This window comes from Lynx rufus, unplaced genomic scaffold (genome assembly GCF_022079265.1).
Source record: "Lynx rufus isolate CCGP_SWC_20201006 ecotype Redwood Valley unplaced genomic scaffold, mLynRuf1.p SCAF_37, whole genome shotgun sequence".
In the NCBI taxonomy this organism is placed as follows: Eukaryota; Metazoa; Chordata; class Mammalia; order Carnivora; family Felidae; genus Lynx; species Lynx rufus.
The window spans coordinates 2,607,246-2,634,884 of record NW_025814853.1 but is presented as its reverse complement, the minus strand read 5'-3'; the positions used below and the strand labels follow the sequence as shown (position 1 = coordinate 2,634,884).

The following is a 27,639-nucleotide window of genomic DNA, read 5'->3' as shown; positions in this document are numbered from 1 at the left end:
TAAAGAGGCACTGATCCCAGGGCCAGGGCTCCCTGAGGGGATCAAAGCCTGGGTGGGCCTGGGTGCCCCACACCCACGGGGGAAGGTTCTACTAACACGGCTGCTACTACTGAGGTCCTTTAGGAAGAGGTGGGTGGCAAGGCCAGGCCTGACCTCGGGAAAACCAGACCCAGGGAGAGCTGACCAGAATCCGCAGGCCCTTCCCACCCAGCTCTGCCCCAGCCGTGGGTGGCCTCGGGAGCCTCAGGCCTCTCGGTGAACCCCAGTGTTCAACAGGAGATGAATCAGACCCAGTCCCTGCCTCAAGCCACAGACAGATGGGAAAACAGCCGCCCCGCCGCCGCCGCCGCCGGAGGGCAAGCAGAGCGGCTCACTGGAGGGAGAGAGTTTGCAAAGGCAGGTGGGATGAGCGGGTGCTTCCCGGAGGAGGGAGAGCAGCCCGAAGTTAGGGAGTCCTGAGCAGAGACACGTGGCTGGATGTGAGCAGGGCCTGGTGGGCAGCTATGTGTTCAGCCTGAGGCCCAGCGGGCCTGGGGGAGGACCAGGCTGGAGCCCACTGCAGAAAAGTCCCAAGTGGCAGGTCAGTGGGAACAGCCTGGAGGAGGGGCTGTGACCTTGGGCAAGTTGGCAAGCCCTCGGAGGCGGCGAGGTTGGGAAACCTGGGAGGCTGCACTCAGGGCCCGGCGCTCCAGCGTACAGACACGTCCCCGTGCCTCGTGTGCACTTCCTGTCACGGGAGAAAATTCCCCAGGCAGGGGAGGTGGGCTGGGGGCAAGCCAGGGCGAGGTCAGGAGACTGCCCAGGAGGGCCCTCCGCGGTGCCGCAGACCACCCCTCCTCCTGACTCCCCGGATACGAATCCAGACGCTTTGTAGACACGAAGCCCCCTGCCCGGACCCCAGCGGCCAGATGTAACTTTGTTTGCAGGGGCTGTGGGGTGCACCCAAGAGGCTGAGCCCAGGCATCCCTCCCACTCAGTCCCTGAACATCCCGGTCACGTGTCCTCCCCAGGACAGATATCAGCATGGAGGTCCTGGCAGCTAGGTTTCTGGACAAGAAGCATGTGACCTTCAGCTTGGGTAAGGGTGGTGGTCCCCAGGGCCTCTTCTTTTCCTCTGGGTACAACATCCAGATGGGAAGTAGGGTGTCACACAGGTGACCAGGAGGCCAGCCCCCCTGTGTGAACCACCAGTCTTCTGTCCTGGGAGCTGAGGACAAGTAGTGTCACAAGTGCTCAGCGACTAGCCACCCATTAGGCAGATAGACACCCACGAGGCACAGGGCAGGGACCCCAGTGGGGGGTGGGGAGGGTCCACTGAGAACAGACTGGAAGGAGCCAGTGCCAAGTGACTCCCTGCAGCTCCCAGAGACATGCAGCCTACAGCAGGCTCTGTCCAGAAGCGGTCAAGACTCCCAGGGCTGGGACACAGTCCCCAGGGCCCCCCACCTCCCTCCCCAGCAGCTGTGGATTAACAGAGGTGTCCAAAGGAGCTTCCCAAAGGCTGTCCTTCCTCAAATAGAGGATCTCAGACACCCAGGGACACAGATGCCCTTGACATGACCTACACTGGATGGGTCACAGCCCCGACGAGCTGGCCTCCAACTGGATCACCAGCACCTACTCAGGTACAGCGTTTCAGGAGGGACCGCGGGCAGCTGTGCAGTCAGAGGCCCACAGACTAGTCCGTGGGGTGGCTGGCAGCTTCGAGCGGGTGAGGGGCCAGATGACAGGCCACAGGCCTCCACTCCACCGTTCTTTCGTCCCCCCTGCTGGCACACAACGCGCACCCCAGGGCCTTTGCACCACCAGGCCTTTCAAGACCCCAGTCCCTCTTGCCCCAGGCTCTTCTGGCTGGTCCGGCACTCCTTCTCCTCCTCCTCCTCCCGGGGTGGTGACTCAGGGCCTGGGTGGCATCAACCAGATGTTTATTCATGAGTTTTCCTATCAAGGCATGCCCAGCGGGGCTGCAGCAGCGCCGAGCAAACAGGAGGCCTCCAGCAAGGCTCAGGCAATTCAATGAGTTTTATTTATTGGATAAAAGCGTCAACGCGTGATGAAAAACAAACGCAGCTCCAGTCCTCGCGTCAACCCTGTCACGGCCCAGAGGGGCCGCGTCACTCCTTGAACTTCCACTCCTGGCGGCACATGGGGCAGTGCTGCTGCACCTGCTGTGCGTTGAGCCACTTGAGGATGCAGTGCATGTGGAAGCAGTGGGAGCACTGGCCCCACACCAGGGGACAGTCGTCGCCCGGCACCTTGCCTGTGGAAGGGACAAGAGGACCGTGCACGTCACATGGGGCGGGGGGGCGGCTAGGGATGTCAGGCAACCGTGGCAGCCCCAGGGGAGGGGGGGGGGTCTGTGTCCCGAGCCTGTCACACGCTGGGTTTCAGGAAAGCCCGAAACCAGGAGCGTTAACGCGCCTCTGCGGTGTGTCCCCCAACAGAGGTCAGCAGTGACCCCCACGGGAACCACCCTCCCCTCCCCTGCGGGGGCTCAGTTCCGGGGAGCGCTCTGGCCTAGCCGGCAGACCATCTACAGACGCACCACAGTTCTGCCACGTAACCTGCCACAGGAGATCACAGCAGGAACGTGTCTAGGTTACCCGTCCCCCCAGCCCCCAGCCCCCAGCCCCCAGAGCCACCCATCTGAAGAGTGAGCTGTTTCTCCCGATCAAGAGAAGAGCTGGGGCCTTGGGACTGGGACAGAGGTTCCTCTCCCAGGCGGCAGTGACCCAGTGCAGGAAGAGGGGGTGGGGGGGACCCTGTGGCGTTTACCGCCCTGCCTGTCGGCACCTGGGAGTGAGCACAGTGCTGCCACCCACCCCTTTTTCATTTCTGGTCCGAAAGGGCCCCGCCTCCAAGGCCAGGCGCGAGCCGCTGGCTTTTGCCGGGACAAGCCACCTCCACCTACCTTCACTGAGAGGACGTCCACACTGCCCCAAATCAGGACAAAAACGGGTCCCTCTGATTTCCCAGAATCAAGAAAATCCCATCACACAGCTGGTGCCAACAGAGGAGGACGACCTCCGCAGGCCCGGGTCGAGGTCCCCCCCAGGCCTTGAGAGCTGTGGCCTCTTATCCCCACCCCTCCTGGGGTGGCCGTCCCCCCACCTCACTGCCCTGGGGGTCCTCTACGCGTACCGAATGCTGTGTCCACATGTCACTGGTGCACAAACGCAGGGGACCAGATGGACACACTGGGGCCAGGACACACAAGACATCCTGTCGTGGCAACAGCTGTTTCCACGCGTATCTTAAACGCAAGTCTGGGGGCTGAGCACAGACCCTGCCTTTGGACTCCTGTGACCACGGCCCTTCCTCTCGCCACCAAACAGAGGTGCTCGACCCTGCAAAATCACAGCGCTCCCACCAGGCTCTGTTCCCGCTGACCTGGGGCTGGGGGCCCGGCGGTGCTCTGTGGCCTGCCCGTCACCCCCCCTGGCGGACAGGAGGCCAGGGCACAGGGTGTATCAGGGCGGCGGCCACTTGCGGAGCAGTAGCCCAGCCAGGCAGCTGGCGTGGGTGCCAGGCCAGGAACCTTCCAGGTCTACTGTCAGCATCAGCTCCCCTGTCCCTGCGCAGCCCCCGCCCGCCCCACAGTGGCGCGTGCACCCCACCAAGTCAGAAAAGAGCCACCGCTATGCCTTTTTCACCTGTTTGGGGCAAAAACTCCTTTTTCTAACAAAACATCATTCCCTTTCTGAAATTTTTATGACAAAACCAGAAAATCATACCCTTAGCAAGTATGGAATTATTGAACTCACTCTGCCCCCCCAGGCACGGGAGGGACGGGTGCTGGGGGGTGAGCAGGACCCTGTGCCAGGAGCCCATGTGGTATGACACCTGATGGAGACTACATCCCACCCCACCCCCACCCCAAGGCCTTCCCAAGCCCAGCAGAGGTCAGCTTGGAATCACCCCTATGAAATTAGAGTCGCTTTGGAAAAGAGGATCCAAGACAGGGGGCAGGAGCTAGCTCTCGGGGGGGGGGGGGGGGGGAACGGGCCACGCCGTCCACGCGAGGCAGGGCGAGCGCAGGGGCCGCTTCCAGAACTCCGTCCTGTCCCCACAGGCAGGCAGCCTGCTTCAGGCCCTGACGGGCACCTGAGCACAAGGTCGGTGACTCACCCAAGGGCTGGCTGGTGTCCTTTGTAATGAAAAGCCCCCGCAAGGAGACCTTTACTCCCAAAGCCCTCAGGGACAGGGAGCAGATCTTAAGACAGCCTCAGTCACCCTGGGTTCTCCACGAGAGCTCAATTTTAGCAAGAGAAACCCCGCCTCACTTAATCTGTACAAAGAGCACCATAGGCTTGTCAAACACTCTGCACGTTACAACCGGCTCTCACACTTAACCTCGAGTCTGAACACCAGACTCTAGATCCCCCACTCTGGGGCGCCTGGGGGGCTCAGTCATTTGGGCTGCTTGGGTCACGGTCTCAGGATTTGTGGGTTCTACCCCCCACGTCAGGCTCTGCGCTGCCCGCTTAGGATTCTGTCCCTGTCTGCCCCTCCCTTGCTCGTGTGCGCTCTCGCTCTCTCTCTCAAAATAAATAAACTTTAAATCCCCTACTCTCTGCAGCAACAGATCCACTAAACCGGAGCACCCCCTTAAACGCAGAGATGCCCGGCTACAGGCCCAGGGGAACCTGCCCTCTGTGGGCTGTGTGGGAGTGCCACCTGTCAGACACAGGCTCACTCTGCCACACCCAGTCGAGGGCAATGTTCCAGACTTTTCTTTTCAGAAGGTAACAGTCTGTTGCTTAGGAGGAAGCTGCAAACGCATGCCCTTCCAGGCTCCCGTAGCCCTTTAAGAATGATTGAAATAAGGGCACCTGGGTGGCTCAGGTGGGTAGGTGTCTGACTTCAGCTCAGGTGGTCATCTTGCGGTTTGTGAGTTCGAGTCCCCCGTCGGGCTCTGTGCTGACAGCTCAGAGCCTGGAGCCCGCTTCCCATTCTGTGTGTCCCTCTCTCTCTGCCCCTCCCCTGCTTACACTCTGTCTCTCTCTCTCTCAAAAATAAATAAACATTAAAAAAAATCAATAAAAAAAACACCACAAGGAAGAAATCTGATAAAACCTGGCAGTGGACACGGTGTGAAAAACACGACTTTGCTAAAGGGTCAGCTGCCTCGGAAAGGTTAAGAGAAGGGGGGAACAGGGGCTTGTTGCAGATTCAACAGCCAAGGCAGAGCAAAGCAAGCAAGCACTCACCGATCCTGCTCACACCATCAAGGACAGAGTCGACGACAGACAGCAGGAAAAATCTGAGCAAGGACTAAGCACAGGGGTAACGCTAAGGACTTATCCCCACGTCTGACGCGACAGCACTGCCGGTAAAAAACCCAAGTCACAGCTAGAGACTCTGCAGGAGTCCAGTGAAACATCCTATTTATCTGTTACCATAACACACTTGAAAACCCTGAGGCAAACATGGAAACTTTCCTCAGGCATTGTTATCCTACATCCCGGATGCATCCTGGATGCGGGGAAGGGGTATCCTTATAATATTCCACTTTTTGTTCGCTTGAGAATCTTTAAAGACTTTTAACACATCTTTGTACCCCGTGTATTTTTGTTTTTTTAAACATTATTTTTTTTTAACGTTTTTTATTTATTTTTGAGACAGGGAGAGACAGAGCATGAACAGGGGAGGGTCAGAGAGAGGGAGACACAGAATCGGAAGCAGGCTCCAGGCTCTGAGCCATCAGCCCAGAGCCCGACACGGGGCTCGAATTCATGGACCGCGAGATCGTGACCTGAGCTGAAGTCGGACGCTTAACCGACTGAGCCACCCAGGCGCCCCTTAAACATTATTTAAGTAGGGGACCTGGGTGGCTCAGTCGGTTAAGCGTCCGACTTCAGCTCAGGTTGTGATCTCCTGGTTCATGAGTTGGACCTCTGAGTCGGCCCTCGTCGGGCTCTCGGGCTCTCTGCTGTCAGTGCGGAGCCTGCTGGGAATCCTCTGCCCCCTCTCTCCCTGCCCCTCCCCTGCTTGCTCGTGCACATGTGCACGCATGCACATGCTCTCTCCCTCTCAAAAATAAGTATTTTTAAAGTTTACTTATTTTGAGAAAGAGAATACATGAGCAGGTGAGGGGCAGAGAGAGAGAGAGAGAGATCGAGAATCCCAAGCAGGCTCCAAGCTGAGAATTCGGAGCCCAACTTGGGACTCCAATCCATGAACCGTGAGGTCACGACCTGAGCCCAAATCAAGAGTCAGACTCTTAACTGACCGAGCCACCCAGGCGCCCCCTTGCCCCACGTATTTCTTTTTTTTTTTATTTTTTTTTTTCAACGTTTATATTTATTTTTGGGACAGAGAGAGACACAGCATGAACGGGGGAGGGGCAGAGAGAGAGGGAGACACAGAATCGGAAACAGGCTCCAGGCTCTGAGCCATCAGCCCAGAGCCTGACGCGGGGCTCGAACTCACGGACCGCGAGATCGTGACCTGGCTGATGTCGGACGCTTAACCGACTGCGCCACCCAGGCGCCCCGCCCCACGTATTTCATAGCTGAGTTTGATCACAATAAAAGGCTACAACCCTTTTTCTTACAAAACTTTTGATGGGGTCTCTATACAAACATGTGACCAAACCACTTGGCTTTCTTCTGCCAACTTTTCTTCTTGAGGACAGGGGCCCCAAAACCCAGGCACTTTGTGCGGGTTATTTCCGGGGAGACGCCAAGACCAGGCCAGCAGGCAAAGCTCAAGAGGGAGGGAACACAGGGGACACTCACAGTCCGGGCAGCAGCCATTAAAGGCCATCCGACAGATGCCACAGTTCTCGTCGTTGGCCACCCAGAGCCAAGTGGCCACGCCATTCCAGCACTTGATCTTCACCTTCATGACGGTGGAGCCTGCGAGCAGAGGAGAGAGATCGGCTGGCTACATTCAGCCCGCTCAGCTACAGCATCTAGGCCCCCAGGGATCAAGAGGGTCCGGAACCGATGCCCAGGCTGAGAAATCCAAAGGGGTGAGTGAGCACAGATCTGCCTACAAGGTGGCGGGGGCAGGACCGGGACCTCCTTGGGAGGACCAAGCGCCCCAAGAGCTAGGCTCCCTACATTTTCAGAGCATCCGCAGTCTACCCTGCGTCCACCAAAGGGTGCATGGGCGTTCAACAATATTTCCAAAAACGTGCCATACAGTGCTTTTCAAAGGCATAAGACTAACTTGGGGTTAACAAATGAAGACCCAGACCCGGCTAACGAGGAGGTCATGCCAAGGAACAACCACTCAGCCCGCGGTCCCGGTCGCCAGCTAGGCAAGCTGCGTGCCGCCTCCTCCCCCGCCGCCGCCGCCACCACCGCCACCAAAAGGGGACCCGGTTGCTGGGTAGGGGGAGGCGGGCCGGGACCCGGGGCTCAGGCTCGGTGAGAAGGTGGGGCGCGGAGAAGGACGCAGAGGCGGACGTGGGAGACGGTGGGGCGCGGGGAGAGGGGAACGCGCGGGAAAAGGGTGAGGGCGCAGAAAAGGAGGAACGCGGGTTGAGAGCGCGGAGACGGGGCGCAGGGAAGCGGCAGGAGCAGGTGGAAGGTGTGAGGCGCGGCGAAGGGGTGCGGGGCAGGAGCGCGGGGGCGGGGAGAGGGCGCGCGGAAGAGGCGGGAGCGCGGGGAGAGGGTGTGGGCGGGGTGAAAGGTGCGGGTTCAAGGCTCGGAGTGGGGAGGGGCGGGGGAGGGGCGGGGGAGGGGCGGCGCGCCAGGCCCGCCCCAACGGCCGCGCTCCGCCCCGCGCTGTCGCACCTCCGCCGGCCTAACCGCGCGCTGCCCCGCCCGCCTTCCGTTGGCAGCGCCCGCGCGGGAAGGTATAAAAACGACCGCGGCCACTGCCCGGCACCTCACAGCTGCGCCCGCCGAAGTCGCGCCTCGGCGCGCACGCGCCGCCCCGCCCCCGCAGCCCGCCCACAGCCCGCCCGCAGCCAATCCCCGGCCTCTCCGAGGACTCGGCACCGGAAGACACCGCGCGGCCCCGGAAGTGACGCCCCGGCGTGCTGACGCGCGGGCTCGAGCCAAGGCCGATTCCGCGCCCGCCATGGCCGACAAAATGGACATGTCTCTGGACGACATCATTAAGCTGAACCGGAGCCAGCGAGGCGGCCGCGGCGGAGGCCGGGGCCGCGGCAGGGCCGGCTCCCAGGGCGGCCGCGGCGGCGGGGCGCAGGCCGCCGCGCGAGTGAACCGAGGCGGCGGGCCCATCCGGAACCGGCCGGCCATCGCTCGAGGCGCGGCGGGCGGCGGCGGCAGGAACCGGCCGGCGCCCTACAGCAGGGTGAGTGCGGAGGCGGCGGGCCTCGGTGGGGAGCGGGCCGGCGGGGCGGCGCGCGGCGGGGAGGGCCGCAGGCCGCGCCGGGCCGGTGGGCGCGGGCGCCGGCCGGGCCGGGAGGCCGCGCGCCGGCCGGGCCCGGGAGGCGGAGACCCTCCCGGCCTTTGTCTCGGCCGGGCGCCGGACCTCGTGGCGGCGGGGCCGAGGGGGCGTTGGGCGCGGCCGCGCCGGCGGCGGGAAGTTAGTTGGAGGGAACCGAGGAGCTGCGGGGCCCGGGGCTCCCGGGGGCTCGGCTGCGGCCTGACGCGGCGTGGGCGGGAAGGGCAGGGCCGCGCGGGTCCGTGTGCGTTTCCCTCCGGGCCCCGAGTGTCGTGCCCGGACTGTGAGGGCGAAGGAGAGTCCTGGAGAGCCGCTCACGGGTCCGGGTCCGTTCTTGTGTTTTCTTTCCCCTTCAGCCGAAACAACTTCCTGACAAGTGGCAACACGACCTTTTCGACAGCGGTTTCGGGGGCGGCGCAGGCGTCGAGACGGGTGGGAAACTGCTGGTGTCAAATCTGGATTTTGGAGTATCGGACGCTGATATTCAGGTAAGGCACGGGAGCTTCTTGGCGCGCAGTTGACCCCTCACGGACTCGGTCCCGTTCGGGACGTGGTCTTGAATCTCCTGCACCGTAGACCAGTGAGCCCTCCCCGGCCCCCGTGAGGAGCTGCGGGGACGCAGAGCAGAGGTCACGCTAGTCGCCAGCCCCGCAAGTAGGCCAGTGTGTTGGAAGCCAGGCCCCCAGCCCGGCGCGAGGAGCTGCCGCCCTTCTAAGACGTTCTGTCAGTGAGGATCTCCTGCCAGAGCTCCCAGCCAGGCCGGAGAGGCGGCTCTCCCGTGTGTCTCGCGTTACTGACTCAGCCGGGATGTTTCTTTGGTTTCTTTTGTATTTGTTTTAGCTATTTGTTGGGAGGAGAAGACCTTTTTTTCACGGAAACAGGTAGACAAAACAGACACAGGATGGTGCCGGGCAGCTTTCCTGCTCCGTTTGCCTCGAGCTGCAAGCTCCGTGTCTCGCGGAACTTGCCTCCGGCTTCCCCCCCGTCTTTCTAGTGACATGATTTCAAACCCATCCTTGTGTGAAGCTGTGTTTTCTTTCGTTTGCTTTCTTTTCCCTTTTTTTCTTTTTGATTGAATTCCAAAGGCGCATAAACTTATTTTCTGGTTAAGTAAAGCTACCTTGAGGATCGGTCCCAGAGATGGCTGGGTCAGGGTGCTGGGCCTTCCTGGGTTCAGTTTCCCAGAGCCCCGCTGTTTGTTTGACTACCATGGGAGGACAGAGCAAGGCCGGTGAGCACTCACGGTGTCTCAACACTTTTTTTAAGGTGGTTTCTGGCATCCACTGGAAACCGCTTTTGGTGAACTCCACTTCCCGCTGTGTGCCTGCGGCCGGAGTAGCCCCACACTCTGGGTTCCCTCTCCAACTCCCAGCCTGCCTGAGGTCAGGGCAGTTTCCATGGCAGCGCTTGACTTCAGCCTTTGCGGCAGGCTTGAGTAGGAGGAGAGGGAAAGGTGAGCCAGAAATCTGCCCTGGGGGAGGGGCTGGGTCAGGGCTCCCGCATCAACGGGCCCTGTGAGCTGGTCCACATGATGGATAGCGTCCCTTGCTCTGTGATCTTGGCCTTTGCTGTTTCTTGGTACAGTCCTTGGGTGTGTTGGAAATTTTCCTCTGTTGAAGAAGATAGCGACTTAATCTCGTGCCCTTCACTGGTGGGCTTTGCGGTCCTTTACCTGCCTCCTGGTACCGGTGTCAGGTCCCCACGCTGGCAGGAGCCCTCAGGCCCAGCTGCTCCCGGAAGTTGCTGTCCCGTCCGCCCCTCCCTTCCCCCCCCCAGTTTGCACTGCCCTGCCCCCATACGTGTCTGCCTCCCAGGGAAAGACCCCCCCCCCCCGCCCCCCAGAAGTTCACACTCCCAGGGACGACCCTGGGCCCCCCAGGAAGGGGAGCCGCTTTGCTAACAGCCGCACTTTCCGGCCCCCAGGAGCTCTTCGCTGAGTTCGGAACTCTGAAGAAGGCGGCCGTACACTACGACCGCTCAGGGCGCAGTTTAGGAACAGCCGACGTGCACTTTGAACGGAAGGCAGATGCCCTGAAAGCGATGAAGCAGTACAACGGCGTCCCCCTGGATGGTGCGTCCGAGGTTGGACCCAGAATGGTAGAGGGGCCGCATCTACTTGTGGAGTCTGGGGCTGGCAGCTGTCCGTGCAGGAATGTGGCTTACCCCCGTGGCTGAGGACACTTTGCATTCGCCCCTTTGTCTCTCTCTTCCATTCTGCCACCTCTCATGCTGCCCCACACATCCGGACCAACCTCTTGTGAACCCCCATCCAGCAAGCTACATCCCTCCCCTCCTTCAGCTCCTTCCGGAAGATTCACTTCTGTGAAGCCTTCTCAGAGCCGCCATAGTACACCTCTGAGTGCGGGGCTGTAGTCGTAAAGACAAAGGTACCGGTCCTTCTTCCGTCAGGTCACCCACACCTTTCCACCCACGAGCACCCCGGACACCTGAGCAGACACCCACCTGACCTGGACTCGGAAGGAGCGAGGAGGTCCTGGCGGGCTTGACATCGGCACCGCCTCGCCCTCCTACCGGTGTCACTCGGCCGCTCCCCTTGCGGGCAGCACTTGAGACACACGGCCCCTTTCCAGCGCTTGCATGGAGACCGGGGTGCGGTGCCCCCGCGGGTGCACCTCAGAGCCCTCTAACTGGAGCGCGCCCTCTTGTGTGCTTTGCCACAGGCCGCCCCATGAACATTCAGCTCGTCACGTCACAGATTGACACACAGCGGAGACCCGCACAGAGGTGAGTTGGGGGCCTGTGGCACGTGGCCGCTCGTCCCGCGGGCCTGTGCAGGTCACGTGAGTGAGGTCCGTTTTCCTTGCCAGCGTAAACAGAGGCGGGATGACCAGAAACCGCGGTTCCGGGGGCTTCGGGGGCGGTGGCGGCACCCGGAGAGGCGCTCGCGGAGGAAGCCGGGGCAGGGGCAGAGGCACCGGCAGGAGTTCGAAGCAGCAGCTCTCCGCCGAGGAGTTGGACGCCCAGCTGGACGCTTATAACGCCAGAGTAAGGCCCGGGGCCCGGGGGGCGGGGCCACAGACTGCCTGGGGGTGGGGGGGCTCGTTGGAGTGAGAAGTTTTTGTGTGTTTCAGATGGACACCAGTTAAACAGACCGGCAGATCCTCGAGCGGAGCAGGACCCGGACGTCCCCTCCGTGCTCCCTGGCGGGAGGGGGGTGGAGGACCCGGGCTGTGCAGCGAATGACGGATTTGTTTCTTTTATGTTTTAAAATAGGATTTAAAAACTCATGTAAAGGTTTTTTGTTCTTTTTTTCTTTTTTTTCTTTTTTTTTTTCTTTTTTTTTTTCTTTTTTTTTTTTAAATTCTGAAACAGACCTGTTTTGTACCGAGTTATTTTTGGGATAAATTTTACCGGTTGCTGTTGTGGAGAAGGTGGCGTTTTCACCTTTGCCATAATAAAATAGAAACGTGTGTAGAACTGGAACCATTTGATTTGTCCCGCTGTCGGACTCCTTGCTCGGGCTGGAGCTTTGGTGTCGCGACCGGATGAGAGTGTGTGGGGAGCAGTCCCACGGACACCTGGAGCCCTGGCACGGCCGCCAGAGTCCGTGCTCCAGGCGGGTGCTGGGCGGGAGGACCTGGGAGCAGCCGCCTCTGCCACCTGCACCGGACGTCAGGGGCGGACCGCGGGCCCCACGCTGTTGCCAGACTTCACGTGCCCCGGCTGGGCCGTTCCCTTCCTTCTGGTGCTCTGGTTCTCAGAAGCCTGGGTTCAGCAGCGACTGCAGCATGATCCCTTCGTGGCTTTCTCTGTCCTTTATGTTAAGGGACGAGCCAGAAAGCGTTCTCGTAAGAGGACCGGGATGTGCCTGGTGAGATAGCTTGGGGAGCTGTGGCAGAGTCCAGTTTGACGTGCAGAGAACCGGAGGGACTGGAAGAACAGGTGCCCCATTTGGACCCCCCTCTGGGACAGAACAGAGCAAGCCGGTGACGTCACTGGCCTCTACTCCCTATACCTTGCGGCTCAGAAGAGGCCCGGGTCCCAGTGGGAGGCAGGGCACGGAGACCTGTCTGGAGTCTTCAGGATTTTCCACCTTCCTCTCTGGCGCCTGTGGATGACCCGGTTCTACCCCAAAGCCGGTGCGACCCGAGGGCCCCGGCTCTGCGGCCTGCGGGCACGGACCCAGGTGCTGTGGGCAGGGAGGACGAGGTGCGGCCGTGGAGAAGAGACCCGGATGAGCCGTGGGGAGCACAGCCCTAGAGCTGTCTCCGAGCCTCACAGTGGGGACAGGGAGGAGGGCGCGGTTGCAACAGGAAGACTGGCCAGAGCACAGCCCGTGGCTCAGGTCGACCTCCACGCTCGGGACAGTGCTCCAGAGTCCTGAGAAAGGAGCGTGTACAGGAGCGGCCCTTTCGCTGTCGGTTCTAGCTCTTGCTCCGCAGCCAGTGGCCGCCATCGGAACGGCCTGTGTCATACTGGGGACTGGGCAGAAGAGTGACTCACCTGGCCGGCTCAGCCCTGGGGAAGCCCAGCGTAGCAGGGGAGAGGACCGGCCCGTGCCCGGCCCTGGTGTTGTGTCTGGGAGGCCCGGACGTGATGGAGGTCGGAGCGTCCAGGTGCAGTGGGACAGTGTCCCTGGGAGGTGGTGCCAGGCTAAGGTGGTGGGCCACCCGAACAGAACACCTGGTGGAGGTGGGGGGAGGCCCAGGCCAGAGGCCACAAGTATGGAACTGACGGCCACTGGGACGGGGAGGGCGGGGTGGCGGCCCAGAGGCATCAGAACAGTGGCCGAGGGTGCCGTGGTGCAGAGAAAGGCCCGGGAGAAAAGCAGGGGAAGGGTCCGCTCCGTGTTGGATCCGGGAGGTGAGCAGAGACCCCGGACGCGGTCGGGCCTGGAGTTGGGACCCCATGGGTGCTTGGAGTTGGACGTCGTCAATTTGGCGGCTGTTGGCACATGGACCCTAGCAAGGCCGCGGCCGGTGGCGTGGCCCAGGAAGGGCTGGAGGTGACAGGAGATGCAAGAGGGGGTGACGTCACGGGCTGGGGAGGCCACTGAGGGGGAGGAGGACTAAATAAGGAGACCCGAGACGTTGCAGGTGAGTCCGGTGGGGGGCTGCTGGCCAGACTCCTGAGCCGGAAGAAGCCTCCGACGCTTTCCCTGGGGACATTTCATTTCAAGGGCTGGGGGACCCTGTCACTGTGTCTGCCGGGAAGCTCTTGAGAGGAAAATCGGGGGGCGGGGGGCTGTTGTGTTTGCAGGACAGCATCCGTGGTCCGAGGCAAACCAGGCATCTGGCCACCTAAGGGACAGTGCCAGGCGTCCCTGCACTGGCCAGCACCCTTCGTCCCCCAAAGTACCAATCGAAGGAGACAAAGCCAAAGTGACACTTAGCGGTCTTGCATGTCCCTCCTGCACTGCGCCCAGACGCCGAACTGCGATTGGCCAGCGCCTGTCAACAGCCGACCAGATGGATCAGGCCACCCCCTTAGCCCAGACCCGACGCCGGGTAGCCCTCTTCCTGGCCCTCAGTCTGCACGGAAGCTCAGTGGTGGGTCCAGAAGCGCGTAGGTGATTCGCTTGGCCAGAAGCCGGCACCAGGGAGGAGAGGCAGTGAACCCGCACGGATTGCAGGCCCTGGGCCTGGGGCCTGACCCTTACCCGGTGGCTCGTGTGGGGAAGAGGCAGTCAACCCGTATGCTTGGCTTTCGGGTGGTTGAGCAAAGATCCCTGTGGTTCCTGAGGAATCTGGAATAAGAAGGAAGCAACAACCTGTCCCTGCGGACTGTAGGAAAGCCCGAAGAGGCCGGGGCGGCGGACTCCTTGAGCGAGCGTCGCGCTTCGCACACCCCTGTGGCACCCTGGGACCCGCTGTGTGTCTGTGCTCCTGAGGAAGAGGACAGGTTTGCTCTTGCCTTTGGGGAGCTGACGGTCCGATGCAGGAAACCCACCCGGGAGACTGGAATGCGGCCCGATAACCGCGATAGGAGCTGGTGCGTGAGCGAGGCCCCGCGTGGGCCACTGGCTGCGGAATGTGCACCACGCGTCTGTTGAGGGCCCGTGACCCACACGTTACTGGGCGTCCCCTGCGCGTGTCACCCATCGTCCCAAGAACCCAGTGAAGTGATCGCTTTATTTCAGAGTTTAAAGAAAACACAGCACACTTACTCCTCCGACAAGCATGTGGGTCCCTGCCACGCGCCAGCCACCATTCACGTGCTGGGGGAAACGGGGAGCAAGACACAGAAATCCCTGCCCTCAGACTGGCCCCTCCGATGAGGGAGAGATGGGGGAAGGTGAAATACAGGGTGTCAGGGGCGCCCGGGTGGCTCAGTCGGTTAAGCGTCCGACTCTTGTTTTTGGCTCGGGTCGCGATCGTGAAGTTCGTGAGATCGAGCCCCACACGGAGCTCCGTGCTGACGGCACACAGCCTGCTTGGGAGTCTCTCTCTGCCCCTCCCCACGCGGGTGTGCACGCTCTCCCTCCCTCTCAGAAAAATAAAATAAACCTTAAAAAAACCTGAAAATCTTAAAAAGAAATAAAATATTTTTTTAAGAAAGATAATAGGTGGGCATCTGGGTGGTTCCGTGGGTTCAGGGCCCCACCCTTGGTTTCAGCTCAGGTCATGACCTCACGGTGTGGGATCGAGCTGAGCATTGGACTCCACTGACGCCACGGAACCTGCTTGGGATTCTCTGTCTCCCCCACCCCTCTCCCTGCCCCTCCCCGCTCACACACGTGTGCAGCGCTCACACACTCTCTCAAAATAAATATCTTTTAAAAAGTTCAAGGGTGTCAGATGGTGGTAAGGCTGTGTGAGGAGTAGGGAGAGGCCTTGCTGAGGAGGCAGGGGGTGCAGGTGTGAGGCATGTGGGTATTTAGGGGAAAGTTTTGCCGGCAGAGAGGACAGCAAGGGCAAAGGCCCTGAGGTGAGAACACGGGAAAGCTCGGGGACCCCAGAGTGGCCAGGGTGGAGGGGGCAGGTGCCGTGAGGCCTCACTACTTGGCCTCTTTGCTGGGGTGAAGGAAGGAGCGCTGGGGGGACGTCAGCCAGAGATGCACCCTGAGCAAAAGGCAGCGTGTGGGGAAAGGCTGCCTGGGCCCAGAATTCGGGGGCTCAGCGTGGACGAAGGGCAGAGACCATGGAGTGGGTTTTGTAGTTTTATATTAATGGCGAATGGAACATGAGGTGCTCTTTTTTTTTTTAATTTCATTTTTAAAAATTTACCTCCAAATTAGCATATGGTGCAAAAATGTTTTCAGGAGTAGATTCCTTAATGCCACTTCCCCATTTTGCCCCTCCCCCCTCCCACACCCCCTCCAGCAACCCTCAGTTTGTTCTCCATATTTATGAGTCTCTTCTGGTTTGTCCCCCTCCCTGTTTTTGTATTCTTTGTTTCCCTTCCCTTATGTTCAGCTGTTTTCTCTCTTAAAGTCCTCATATGAGTGAAGTCATAGGATTTTTGTCTTTCTCTGACTATGAGGTGCTCTTTTAAGACAACTTGTTTTTTGGGGACACCTGAGTGGCTCAGTTGGTTAAATGTATGGCTTTGTCTCAGGTCATGATCTCACGGTTCATGAGTTCGAGCCCCGCGTCGGGCTCTGTGCTGACAGCCCTGGAGCCTGCTTCGGATTCTGTGTCTTTCTCTCTCACTCTGCCTCTCTCTCACTTGTGCTCGCTCTCTCACTCTCTCTCTCTCAAAAATAAACAAAAAAAAACTTGTTTTTTTTTTTTAATTGAAAAAATAACACATTTGGGGCTCCTGGATGGCTCCATGGATGGAGAGTGGGACTCTTGATCTCAGGGTTGTGAGTTCGAGCCCCATGTTGGGTGTAGAGCTTACTTTAAAAATAGATTAAAAATAATAATACATTCAGTCAGCACAGAAGTGTGATGGCACAGATAGAACTGCCTTCCCACATTCTCCAGACAAAATCCTGGTACCACAGTGGGTTTATTTATTTTACTTTTTTTTTTTAAGATTTTACCTTTAAAGGGTTCCTGGGTGGCTCAGTTGGTTAAGCATCCAGCTCTTGGTTTGGGCTTGGGTCATGATCTCATGGTTTGTGAGTTCGAGCCCCATGTTGGGCTCTTTGGTGAAAGCAAGGAGCCTGCTTGGGATTCTGTCTCTCTGCCTCCCTCATTCACTCTCTCAAAATAAGTAAGCTCAGCGCGCCTGAGGGGATCAATCAGTTAAGTGTCCAACTTCGGCTCAGGTCACGATCTCGCGGTTCGTGGGTCCAAGCCCCACATCGGAGCTGGAGCCTGCTTCTGTAAGTAATGTTTTAAATCTTTATTTTTGAGGGGCGCCTGGGTGGCGCAGTCGGTTAAGCGTCCGACTTCAGCCAGGTCACGATCTCGCGGTCCGGGAGTTCGAGCCCCGCGTCAGGCTCTGGGCTGACGGCTCGGAGCCTGGAGCCTGTTTCCGATTCTGTGTCTCCCTCTCTCTCTGCCCCTCCCCTGTTCATGCTCTGTCTCTCTCTGTCCCAAAAATAAATAAAAAAAACGTTGAAAAAAAAATTTAAATCTTTATTTTTGAAAGAGAGAGAGAGAGAGCAGGGGAGAGGCAGAGAGACAGGGAGACACAGAATCTGAAGCAGGCTCCAGGCTCCTAGCTGTCAGCACAGAGCCCGACGCGGGGCTCGAACTCACAAACCACGAGATCCTGACCTGAGCCGAAGTCGGACGTTCAACCGACTGAGCCACCCAGGCGCCCCAATCCTCATCACTTCTTTTAATGTCAGCCTATTTCTCTATTTCATTGTGAATGTTCTTGGGTGTTATTTTGTAATTTTGATATTCAGATTGATAGAAAAAGAGTGAGAACAGGACAGAGAGTTCCTTCGTGTTCCTCACCCAGATGCTGGCATTCCACCTGTCCATGTTATTCTGAACTGATCGCGAGTGAGTGTGGCACGATGCATCTTTACCCCTGATTCTTTCTCTGCGTATTTCTCTGAAACAAGGATATTCACACAAGCCCCCCAAATAGATGAGTCCCGCTTCTCTCTCTCTCTCTCTCTCTCTCTCTCTCTCTCTCTCCCTCTTCCCCTCCTGGGATTCTCTCTCTCTCTCTCTGCCCCTAGCTCACTTGTGCACTCTCTTTCTCTCCCTCTCTCTCAAAAATCAATCAATCAATAAATAATAAAAACAAGGATATTCTCTGACATAGTCAGACACTAACATTGACCCAGTGCCATGATCTGAACTACAGACCTGATTCGACGTTGCCAATTGTCCTAACAGTCCGTGTTGTAGATGCTTCTTTCTTTGATGCCTGGTCCACTGACCTCGAGATGCCTCTACTTGTCTTAACCTGGTAGTGCTTTCCTTCTCTTTCCCGACCTCGACACTTTTGAAGGTCGGTCCCGTCGGGGGTGGTCTCACTTCTTTATGATTAGACCAGGCTTATGTATCCTTGGTAAGATACACAGATGAACTGTTCCATTTCAGTGCTCCCTCTGGGGTGCACGATGGCCGTCTGTCTGTCTTATTGTGGGTGAGGCGGCCTTAGTTCAGATGGGAGCTGCCTGCTTCTCTACTGTAGAGTTACTGTGCATTTTGTAACCCACAACTATCTTGAGGGAGACATTTAAAAAAACATTTTTTTTAAGTTTATTTATTTGAAGACCCAGGGAGAGTGGAAGAGGGGCAGAGAGAGAGAATCCCAGGCAGGTTCTGTGCTGTCAGTGCGGAGCCCGATGCGGGGCTCGAACTCGTGAACTGTGAGATCATGACCTGAGCACAAACCAAGAGTCAGATCCCTAACCAACTGAGCCACCCAGGCACCCCACTGAGGGAGACATTTGGGGATTAAGTGAATACCCGTTTCTCAAAGTTCTGCCCAATTGTGCCCAGTTGTGCAAACATGATCGCCGTGCTGTTTCACGGTGAGTTTTTATATTCTCCTCATGCCTTCAACAATAATCGGGATCCTTTTCTAAGAAAGACAAGTCCCTTTCCACCCATTTATTCAGCTATTTATATCAGGATGGACTCGTGGATATTTATTTGATTCTATGAGTCATAAACCGGTAGCTGCTGTTTTGTTGCTCGGACTGTTTTAGCTTCGGCCCTCAGGAGCCTATCATGGTCCCTCCTGTGCCCTCTGACGTCCCATGTCATTGCCTCAGCTGTTTCTGACTTTCTGACACCAGGAGGAGCTCCAGACTCAGCTTGACCGGCAACTTTCACGGAGACGGGTATTTAGCAACCAAGATCTGGGTGCTGGGTGTGCTCATTGCCTCCGGGCTCTGGTGTAATTTGTACTATAGTTACGTTCATTTGTTACCGTTGGTGTCCCACTGTGGCTACCCCACGTATCCTGGTTGACTTTTTTTTTTTGGCATTTTACATATTAGTTGTTATGGAATTACACACGTTTGTGTAATGTTCATAACTGTTTATCTGACTTACAGTAATTCACTGTTATTAATGACTCACTCTGAGATCAACTGAGCATTGGGGGAAAATAGCGATAAGTTATATGTCATTAAAGATTTTAATGCAGAAATAAAACCTTCAGAGTACCAAGAAATAAACTCATTAATTAATTAATTAATTATTATTATTTCATTTTTCTTAAGTAGGCTACACAGCATGGAGCCCAATATGGGACTTGATCTCACAACCCTGAGCTCAAGACCTGAGCTGAGATCAAGAGTCAACACTCAGCTGACTCAGCCACCCAGGCACCCCTCAACTCATTAGTTTAAAACATATCAATTTGTGGGGCGCCTGGGTGACTCAGTCGGTTGAGCATCCAACTTCGGCTCAGGTCATGATCTCCCAGTTCGTGGGTTCAAGCCCCACATCGGGCTCTGTGCTGACAGCTCGGAGCCTGGAACCTGCTTCGGATCCTGTGTCTCCCTCGCTCTCTCTGCCCCTCCCCCGCTCAAGCTCTTTTCCCATCTCGCTCTCAAAAAATGAATAAACAATAAAAAAATGTTTAAACGTACCAACTTGTCTGTGATCATTTAGCCTACGCTAGGCAGGGTCGATCTTCATGTAACCTATGCAAGTTGTGAAAAGAAACTAGAAAATGTTTAGCATGTTAACGTGAGCGCACCAGGTTTTTTGATGAACATATCCATCATTAACAAGCCATTCAAAGTACCATTAATGATTTCATAAACTTAACATTTCTTTTTGATGTTGTTGTTCTTGTCAAATATATAAACATCCAAGTGTTCATACTTAAGAAAAAAACATCTACCCAAATGTCCATCGACTGATGAATGGATAAAGTGTGGTGTGTATGTATATATATATGTATATATACCATGGAATATTACTCGACAATCAAAAAGAATGAAATCTTGTCATTTGCAACAAAGCGATGGAACTAGAGTGTGTTGTGGTAAGCGAAATAAGTCAGTCAGAGAAAGATAAATATATGATTTCATTCATGTGGAATTTAAGACACAAAACAGATGAACATAAGGGAAGGGAAGGAAAAATAAGAATAAAACAGAGAGGGAGGCAAACCATAAGCAACTCTTAAATGTGGAGAACAAACTGAGGGTTGCTGGAGGGATGTTGGGTGGGGGGATGAGCTAAATGGGGGATGGGCACTGTTGGGATGAGCACTGGGTGTCGTATGTAACTGACGAATCTCTAAATTCTACTCCTGAAGTCATTATTACACTATATGTTAACTAACTTGGATTTAAATAAAATTTAAAAGTTATTTTATTTATTTATTTTTAATATATTTTTTTAACGTTTATGCACTTTTTGAGAGACAGAGTGTGAGCAGGGTACGGGCAGAGAGAGAGGGAGACACAGAATCCGAAGCAGGTTCCAGGCTCCAAGCTGTCAGCACAGAGCCCGATGTGGGGCTCGAATTCACGAACCGTGCAATCATGACCCGAGCTGAAGTCAGACACTTAACCGACTGAGCCACCCAGGCGCCCCTAAAAGTTATTTTAAAAAAACATTTAATGTCCATCTTTGGAGGTTACTTGGGCTCTAATATTTTCTAAGAATGTGCAAAATGAAAGGAGAAAATCAAAATTTAATCTTTTTTTTCTATACAAATTATATTTTGAAGGGGTTAAATAGCTGATGACTCGAGGTTTCTTTTAAAGAATCCCAGCTAAGGGGCGCCTGGATGGCTCAGTCAGTTGAGCATCCAACTTCGGCTCAGGCCATGATCTCACGGTTCATGAGTTCGAGCCCCGCATTGGGCTCTGTGCTGACAGCTCGGAGCCCGGAGCCTGCTTCCGATTCTGTGTCTCGCTCTCTCTCTCTGACCCGTGCCCTGATCATACTCTGTCTCTCAAAAATGAATAAAGGTTAAAAAATTTTTTTTTAAGAATTCTAGCTAAGAAATGCAGAAGTATTAGAAAGTCACCATTTTATGATGCCCAATAATACACGCCAAAAATAATCCTCAGAGGCTGCTGACGCCATTGGATGAAAGGTTGATGTGGCGACTGATGAGGGGCGGGCCAGCCTGACGTCCCGGAGCCTACTGGACCTCACTACAGGTGGGACAAACAGAGGGTCCCCTGAGGGGAAGCGGTGGGAAGCCCACGGCCCTCTGAAGATCAGCTGGGGCACGCAGGACCAGCCCTGGAGGGATCAGTCTGGCAAATCCAGAAGTGGCCATGGGAAATTCTCAACCACAAGCGTGTTGGTTTCCTCCTCACCTAAGCGCCACAAGCACAGAAAAGGAGACGAAAGTGACTTGACTGAGGTATAGTAAATACACATTTGGTCTTTGTCCCTGGTTCCTGGCACAGAGCTCCCTGGAGTTTCCTCAATGATTGGAGCGGTTTTTGTAACAAGCCCCTTTCCACCGTCCCAGAGTCGACGTTGACGGGATGACTCTTAGGGGCCTCCGGATGGCTCCGGGGTGGGGGGCTGGTCACCAGAAAGTCCGAGCCACGATCAGGGGACTGGGACTTTCGGCCCCACCCCACCCCAACCTCTGGGGAGGGGGGAAGTCTGGAGATGGAGTTAATCATCAATGGCTAACGATTTAATCCATCCTGTCATTTAATGAAACCTCTAAAAAAAGCGCCAAGTGACGGGGTTCAGCTTCTGGTTGGTGGGCACTGGGCGGAGCTGGGAGGGCACTGCACCCACAGGGGGCACGGACGCCCCAGCCCCCGCCCCCACCGAGTCCTCTACATCTCTTGCATTCGGCTGTTCCCGAGTCACAGCCTTTATAATAAACCGGTAACTGCAAATAAGGTGTTTTCCTGAGTCCTGCGAGTTGTTTTAGCAAGTAGCCAAACCTGAGGGGGGTCATGGGAGCCCATGTATTTGCAGTCTGCTGGCAAGAGCGTGGGCAGCCTGGGCACCCCTCCTGTGGCGTCTGGACTCCGGGCCCTCTGTGGCACTGAGCCTGCAGGGTCTGGGCTGACTCCAGAGAGCATCAGAATTTACTTGAACCGTGGGATACCCGGGTGGTTTCGGACGGTCGGTGTAAGAAAAACATCGCAGCAGCACGCTGTCCAAGTGCATGGTGTTGATTCCATCTGGACCCTGATGTACATAGACCAGGCTGAACAGGGGTTTTGAGACCGGGAAAAGGTGAACATTCAGTATCTGATAATACTAAGAAGCACTGTTAATTTTGGTAGGTGTGTTACTGGTGGCGTTGTGTTGAAAATGAGTCCTTATCTTGGCAGGTGAAATGGAGAAGGCAGAGGCCCCCCAAAAATTAAAATTAAAAGTTAAAAAATAAAAATAAAAAAAAAAGAAAAGTTAAGGGTGGGAGGGCTTTTAAAAACTTATATAAATAAAAAGAATACCTAAGAAAACTAAACATTGGGAAATGCACAAGGACGTGAACAGGCAGTTCACAAAAGAAATAGGAGAATGTGCCCTTTTAGGGGCACTCAGTGGGTGAAGCGTGCAACTCTGTATCTCGGGGCTGTGAGTTGGAGCCCCACATTGGGTACAGAGATTATTTAAAAATAAAATCTTAGGCGCCTGGGTGGCTCAGTCAGTTAAGCATCCGACTTCGGCTCAGGTCATGATCTCACGGTCCATGAGTTCGAGCCCCGCATCGGGCTCTGTGCTGACCGCTCAGAGCCTGGAGCCTGTTTCCGATTCTGTGTCTCCCTCTCTCTCTGACCCTCCCCCATTCATGCTCTGTCTCTCTCTGTCTCAAAAATAAATAAACGTTAAAAAAAAAAAGAATTTAAAATAAATAAATAAATAAATAAATAAAATCTTAAAGGGGCACCTTGGTGGCTCGGTGAAGCGTCTGACTCCGGCTCAGGTCATGATCTCACGGTTCGTGGGTTCGAGCCCCACGTCGGGCTCTGTGCTGACAGCTCGGAGCCTGGAGCTGCTTCGGATTCTGCGTCTCCCTCTCTCTCTCTCTGCCCCTCCCCTGCTCACACTCTGTCTCTCTCTCAAAAATAAATAAATACACATTAAAAATTAAAAAAAATTATATGGACATTTTAAGGACCTTGTACAGGCAAAACAATTTTGAAAAGATAATGCTGATGGCTACAGTGTCTTATGCTAAGCAAAATAAGTCAGAGAAAGACAAATATTGCATCATACGATTTCACTCATATGTGGAATTTAAGAAACATAACAGATGAACATAAGGGAAGGGAAAGAATAATAAGATGCAAACAGAGAGAGAGGCAAACCATAAGAGACTCTTAAATACAGAGAACAAACTGAGGACTGCTGGAGGGGAGGGGGAGGGGCTAAATGGGGGATGGGCATTAAGGAGGGCACTTGTTGGGATGAGCATTCCCTGGGTGTCATATGTACTTTAAAGTTTATTTGTTCTTTATATAATATATTTATGTATATATTCATTTTTATATAACCCAACGTGGGGCTCGAACTCAAGACCCCAAGATCAAGAGTCACGTGCTCTTCGACTGACCCAGCCGGGCGCCCCAACAAAGACATTTTGATGGGGGAAATTATTAGTCTTTTTGATAAGTACGGGAGCAATTACATATCCCTAAACAAAACAATTGGTCCTTGACTCTTAACTGATGCCATACACAAAAATAAACTCTAAATGGATTACAGGCCTAAATGGAAGCTGAAATTCTAAAACTACCAAAAAAAAAAAATAGAGGAGGAAATCTTTACAATTTTGGCTCAGGCAAAGAGTTCTGAGACGCAACACAAAAAGCGTGAGCCACGAAAGAAAGCAAAAACAAGAACAAAAAACAAAACACAAAACAAAACAAATGACGTTAGACTTCATTAAAATAAAAGGTTTTGTCTTCAGAAGACACTATCAAGAAAATGCAAGTCGGGGCGCCTGGGTGGCTCAGCGGGTCGAGCACCTGTCCAACTTCAGCTCAGGTCGTGATCTCGCGGTTCACGGGTCCAAGCCCCACATCGGGCTCTGTGCTGACAGCTCAGAGCCTTGGAGCCTGCTTCGGATTCTGTGTCTCTCTTTCTGCCGCTCCCCTGCTCGTGCTGTCTCAAAAATAAAATAAAGCATTTAAAAAAAATTAAAAAAGAAAAGAAAATGAAAGTCACGCCATGGACAATATTTGCAAATCATACACGTGAGAAAAGACTCTTCTCCAGAATGTGTAAGTACTGTGACAACTGAATACCAAAGTCCAATTTAAAGATGGACAAAAGGCTTGAGTAGATGTTTTACCAAGAAGCCCCTTCATCAGGGGCTGCAAAGCAGACCCACAAGGAGACACCGCGTCACACCCAGCTTTAATCAAGAAGACAGACAATGCCACGTATTGTGAAGGGTGTGCCTGAGTGGAACCTTCTCGTATTGTTGGCAGGATTGTGAAATGGTACATCCACCTTGGAAATCAGGGGGGATTCCGCTCTTGGGAATCTAGCCAAGGGAAATGAACATACGTTCCCACAAAGATAAATGCAAATGTTCGTAACAGACAAACGGAAGTGAAAAGTCCATCAATTACCAAGGAATGCAGACAAATGTGTGTGGTATACTTACACAATAAACAGGACAACATGCACATCCTGTGCCTTAGATGGAATGTACAAACATCGCTCTAGGCGGGATCACAAGACACCGTAGGACCATTCGTTGTATAATGCCACTGACATGAAATGGTCAGGAAAGGCAAATATATAGGTACAGGAAGCAGGACAGAGGTGCCAGGGTCTGGGAGTGACGGTGGGGGCACGCATCAGTGACAAAGAGCTCAAGGTAAAGTCTGTAATGATGTTTATTCAACCCGACAAATTTACCAAAAAATAATTGAATGATAAACTGTCCATGAGCGGATTTTGTCAATTATACCTCGATAAAGTTGTAAACAAGGCACCTGGGTGGTTCGGCGCGTTAGGCAACCAGCTCTTGGTTTCGGCTCAGGTCATGGTCTCACGGTTTGTGAGTTCGAGCCCCCGAGTTGGGTCTGCAATGTCCGCTAAGCCTGCTTGGAATTCGCTCTCTCCCTCTCTCTCTGTCCCTCTCCCGCTCTCTCTCTCTCTCTCAAAATAAATAAATAAACATTTGGGGAAAAAAAGCTGTAGGGGCACCTAGGTGGCTCAGTCAGTTGAGTGACCAACTCTTGGTTTCAGCTCAGGTCATGATCTCACGGTTCGTGAGTTCCAGCCCCATATCAGGCTCTGCGCTGACAGTGTGGAACCTGCTTGAGATTCTCTCTCTCTCTCTCTCTCTCTCTCTCTCTGCTCCTCCTTCTCTTTCTCAAAATAAGTAAATAAACATTTTTAAAAAGCTGTAAAAATTGGTTTACCTTTCTATGTTAACCATTTTTATTTAAATCATGAAAAGTTTTAATTCAGAGGGTTTTTTAATTACTATGTATTAGTATTTATGAATTACCACGTAGGTATTCCTGTGACACGTGGCCATCCAGGGACATTTCTGCAGCTGGACCATGCCTTTCGATCCCTTTTACGGAAATGTTTGCTGCCGTACAAATGCTGCAGTAACCAACCGTCTTGTACCCAAACCTCTGCTCACACCCCCTGTGATTTCCTCGGGGTAGGTTTTTCAATGTGATTGGGGCACCTGGGTGTCTCACAGTCAGCTACGTGTCTGACTCTTGACCTCAGCTCAGATTATGAGCTCATGGTTCGTTCGTGAGTTTGAACCCAGCGTCAGACTCGGTGCTGCTGGCGCGGGGCCTGCTCAGGATTCTCTCTCTCCCTCCTTTTTCTGCCCTCCCCTGCTCGTGCTCGAATGAACGCACGCTCTCTCTCAAAATAAATAAGCAAACTTTAAGATTACAAAAAATGTTGTTTGCTGAGCCAAACCACCTGAAGGTTACGCTAAGGTGGAAGGTTTATTTTCACAGCAGGCTCCCAGCCCCACCAGCCACCCCCGGGTCAGGTATGGCCAGGCTGTTATACCGGGTGTTCACATCCCTTAGGTCCTTTGCTAATTTGTCTTTTTTTTTTTTTTTTGATGTTCATTTATTTTGAGAGAGCGTGTGAGAGCAAGCTTGAGGGAGGTGGGGAGAGAGAGAGAGAGAGAGAGAGAGAGAGAGAGAGAATTCCAAAGATGCTCCACATTGTCAGCAAAAGCCCAATGCGGGGCTGGATGCCATGAACCATGAGATCATGACCGGAGCCAAGTCAAGAGTCGGACACTCGACCGACCGAGTCACTCGGGCGCCTCTCTTTGCTAACTTGATAAAAGGTTCGGGGCGCCTGAGTGGCTCAGTCGGTTAAGCGTCCGACTTCAGCTCAGGTCACGATCTCCCAGTTCATGGGTTCAAGCCCCGCGTCGGGCTCTGTGTTCACAGCTCAGAGCCTGGAGCCTGCCTTGGATTCTGTGTCTCCCTCTCTATCTGCCCCCCTTTCAAAAATAAATAAACAAAAATTAAAAAAAAAAAAAAGGTTCAAAATAGTGTCACTGCTCCCTTGTCACGGTGCGAAGTATGCGCCACACCACATTTGAAGAGGTCTGGTTCCCACAGGTTTGAACTGCACCCCGCAGGAAGGACGGAGGACAGGGACTGGTCAGGGCGGTGGTGTGGGGCCACCAGCCGGGCCTCAGCCACGGGAGACTGTATGGGACCCCGGGATCCTTCAACACGACACCACATGGAGCAGAGAGAGGATGATTCTATCGACTGAGACATTAACGTATCGCTAACTGCAACGCACGTAACTTCGATTCAGGTTCAAATAAAACGTGAAAGAACTCACGATGCAATCAAGGAAAATACCGTTTGGATCTTTAATTCTGTTTAGGACCGTCGTTAACTTTTCCTGGTTGGTATTCCAGCTGCCAGCTGCTCTGTGAGAGATTACCCAGAACTTAGCGTACAGCAAACACCGTTTTATCTCACGCTCGCGGACTGCGAAGGTCAGGGCGAGATGGGTGGTTCGTGGGGCGCTGTGGGGCAGGTCTTCCGGGTCTCGAGCCCCAGGTTTCAGATGAAGAGAAACCACACCTGTGCCCTCTCACCTGTGCCCTGAGCTGAAGCCAGAGTAGGATGAGACTTTTGGGGGTGCTGGGAGGCAGTGTCTTGGCAGAGGGGGATGGGGGTCACTGTGGCTGGATCAGAGGCCACGCGTGCTTTGCTTTTCTTCCCACTGAGAGAGATGGAGTCTGACTCCCTGCCCTTGAACCTAGGCTGGCTCAAGTCTCGGGCTTGACCGGCGGAAGGCCGCAGAAGTTTGGTTCTGGCACTTCCCAGTGGGTTCACACGAAGACTCGTGGGCGGGCCTTTCAGAACATTGGTTCTTGGGGTCCGGCTGCCCCAATCCCACAGGAGTCGTGTGGAGCGGCCTCGGCCGGCAGCCTCGGCGGGGCGCTACACGGTGGCTCTGTCTTAGGCGGCCCGGCCTTGTTTGGCCCCAGCATGGACCCGACCCGGCTGCCGCTGCAGCAGAGCTCCCGCTGAGCTCACCCAGCCCACCGAGCCCAGAGAACTGTAAACCGCGGCTCCAAACCGCTCCGCTTTGGAGTGGTTCCGTCCACAGCAGCAGAGACGCGGGACAGGTGAAACAGTGGCACCACGGCTACCGTTTGCCCCCACCAAGGATCTTTTTCCTTCGAAGTAAATACGTGCTGAAACAGGGCGCCGGGCTCAAGGCGGTTAAGCATCCACCTTTGGCTCGGGTCACGGTCTCACAGTTTGTGAGTTCAAGGCCCCCATCGGGTGAGCCCAAGCCCTGCTTCGGGATTCTCTCTCTCCCTCTCTCTCTGCCCCTCGCTCACGCTCTCTCTCAAAACAAAACCACAAGAAGTGCTGACATATTTATGGTGGAAATAACCTCTGAGGTTCGCTTCAAATTGGCTGCATGTGAGGGGAGGAGCGGAGGGCACGGGTGAAACGAGAGAGGCCATCGGCTGAAAACGACTGAAGCCAGGCAGCGGGCCCACTGGGTTCACAACCCCATTCCT

The 27,639-nt window shown here is 54.9% G+C and overlaps 2 protein-coding genes across 4 annotated transcripts; one reads left to right on the top strand and one right to left on the bottom strand.

The window, feature by feature from the left end:
• Nucleotides 1–2,004: 2,004 nt before the first annotated feature.
• ANAPC11 (anaphase promoting complex subunit 11) lies at nucleotides 2,005–7,853 on the bottom strand. Of its 3 annotated transcripts, none has more exons than XM_047094060.1 (4): nucleotides 7,746–7,853; nucleotides 6,741–6,860; nucleotides 3,142–3,347; nucleotides 2,005–2,260 (listed from the first exon to the last, which is right to left on the bottom strand). In XM_047094060.1, exons 2-4 carry the CDS (start codon nucleotides 6,847–6,849, stop codon nucleotides 2,024–2,026), a joined length of 552 nt encoding a protein of 183 aa, XP_046950016.1. In that variant the 5' UTR covers nucleotides 6,850–6,860; nucleotides 7,746–7,853; the 3' UTR covers nucleotides 2,005–2,023. The 3 variants fall into 3 exon arrangements, with proteins under 3 accessions (XP_046950016.1, XP_046950015.1, XP_046950017.1); XM_047094059.1 differs by lacking the exon at nucleotides 7,746–7,853 and adding an exon at nucleotides 7,204–7,643; XM_047094061.1 differs by lacking the exons at nucleotides 3,142–3,347; nucleotides 7,746–7,853 and adding an exon at nucleotides 7,177–7,631.
• A 137-nt stretch (nucleotides 7,854–7,990) lies between these two features.
• ALYREF (Aly/REF export factor) lies at nucleotides 7,991–11,808 on the top strand. Its single transcript, XM_047094074.1, has 6 exons — nucleotides 7,991–8,271; nucleotides 8,721–8,852; nucleotides 10,288–10,435; nucleotides 11,046–11,109; nucleotides 11,193–11,370; nucleotides 11,457–11,808. The coding sequence occupies exons 1-6, from the start codon at nucleotides 8,035–8,037 to the stop codon at nucleotides 11,469–11,471; spliced, it is 774 nt and encodes a 257-aa protein (XP_046950030.1). The 5' UTR covers nucleotides 7,991–8,034; the 3' UTR covers nucleotides 11,472–11,808.
• The last annotated feature ends 15,831 nt before the right edge of the window (nucleotides 11,809–27,639 follow it).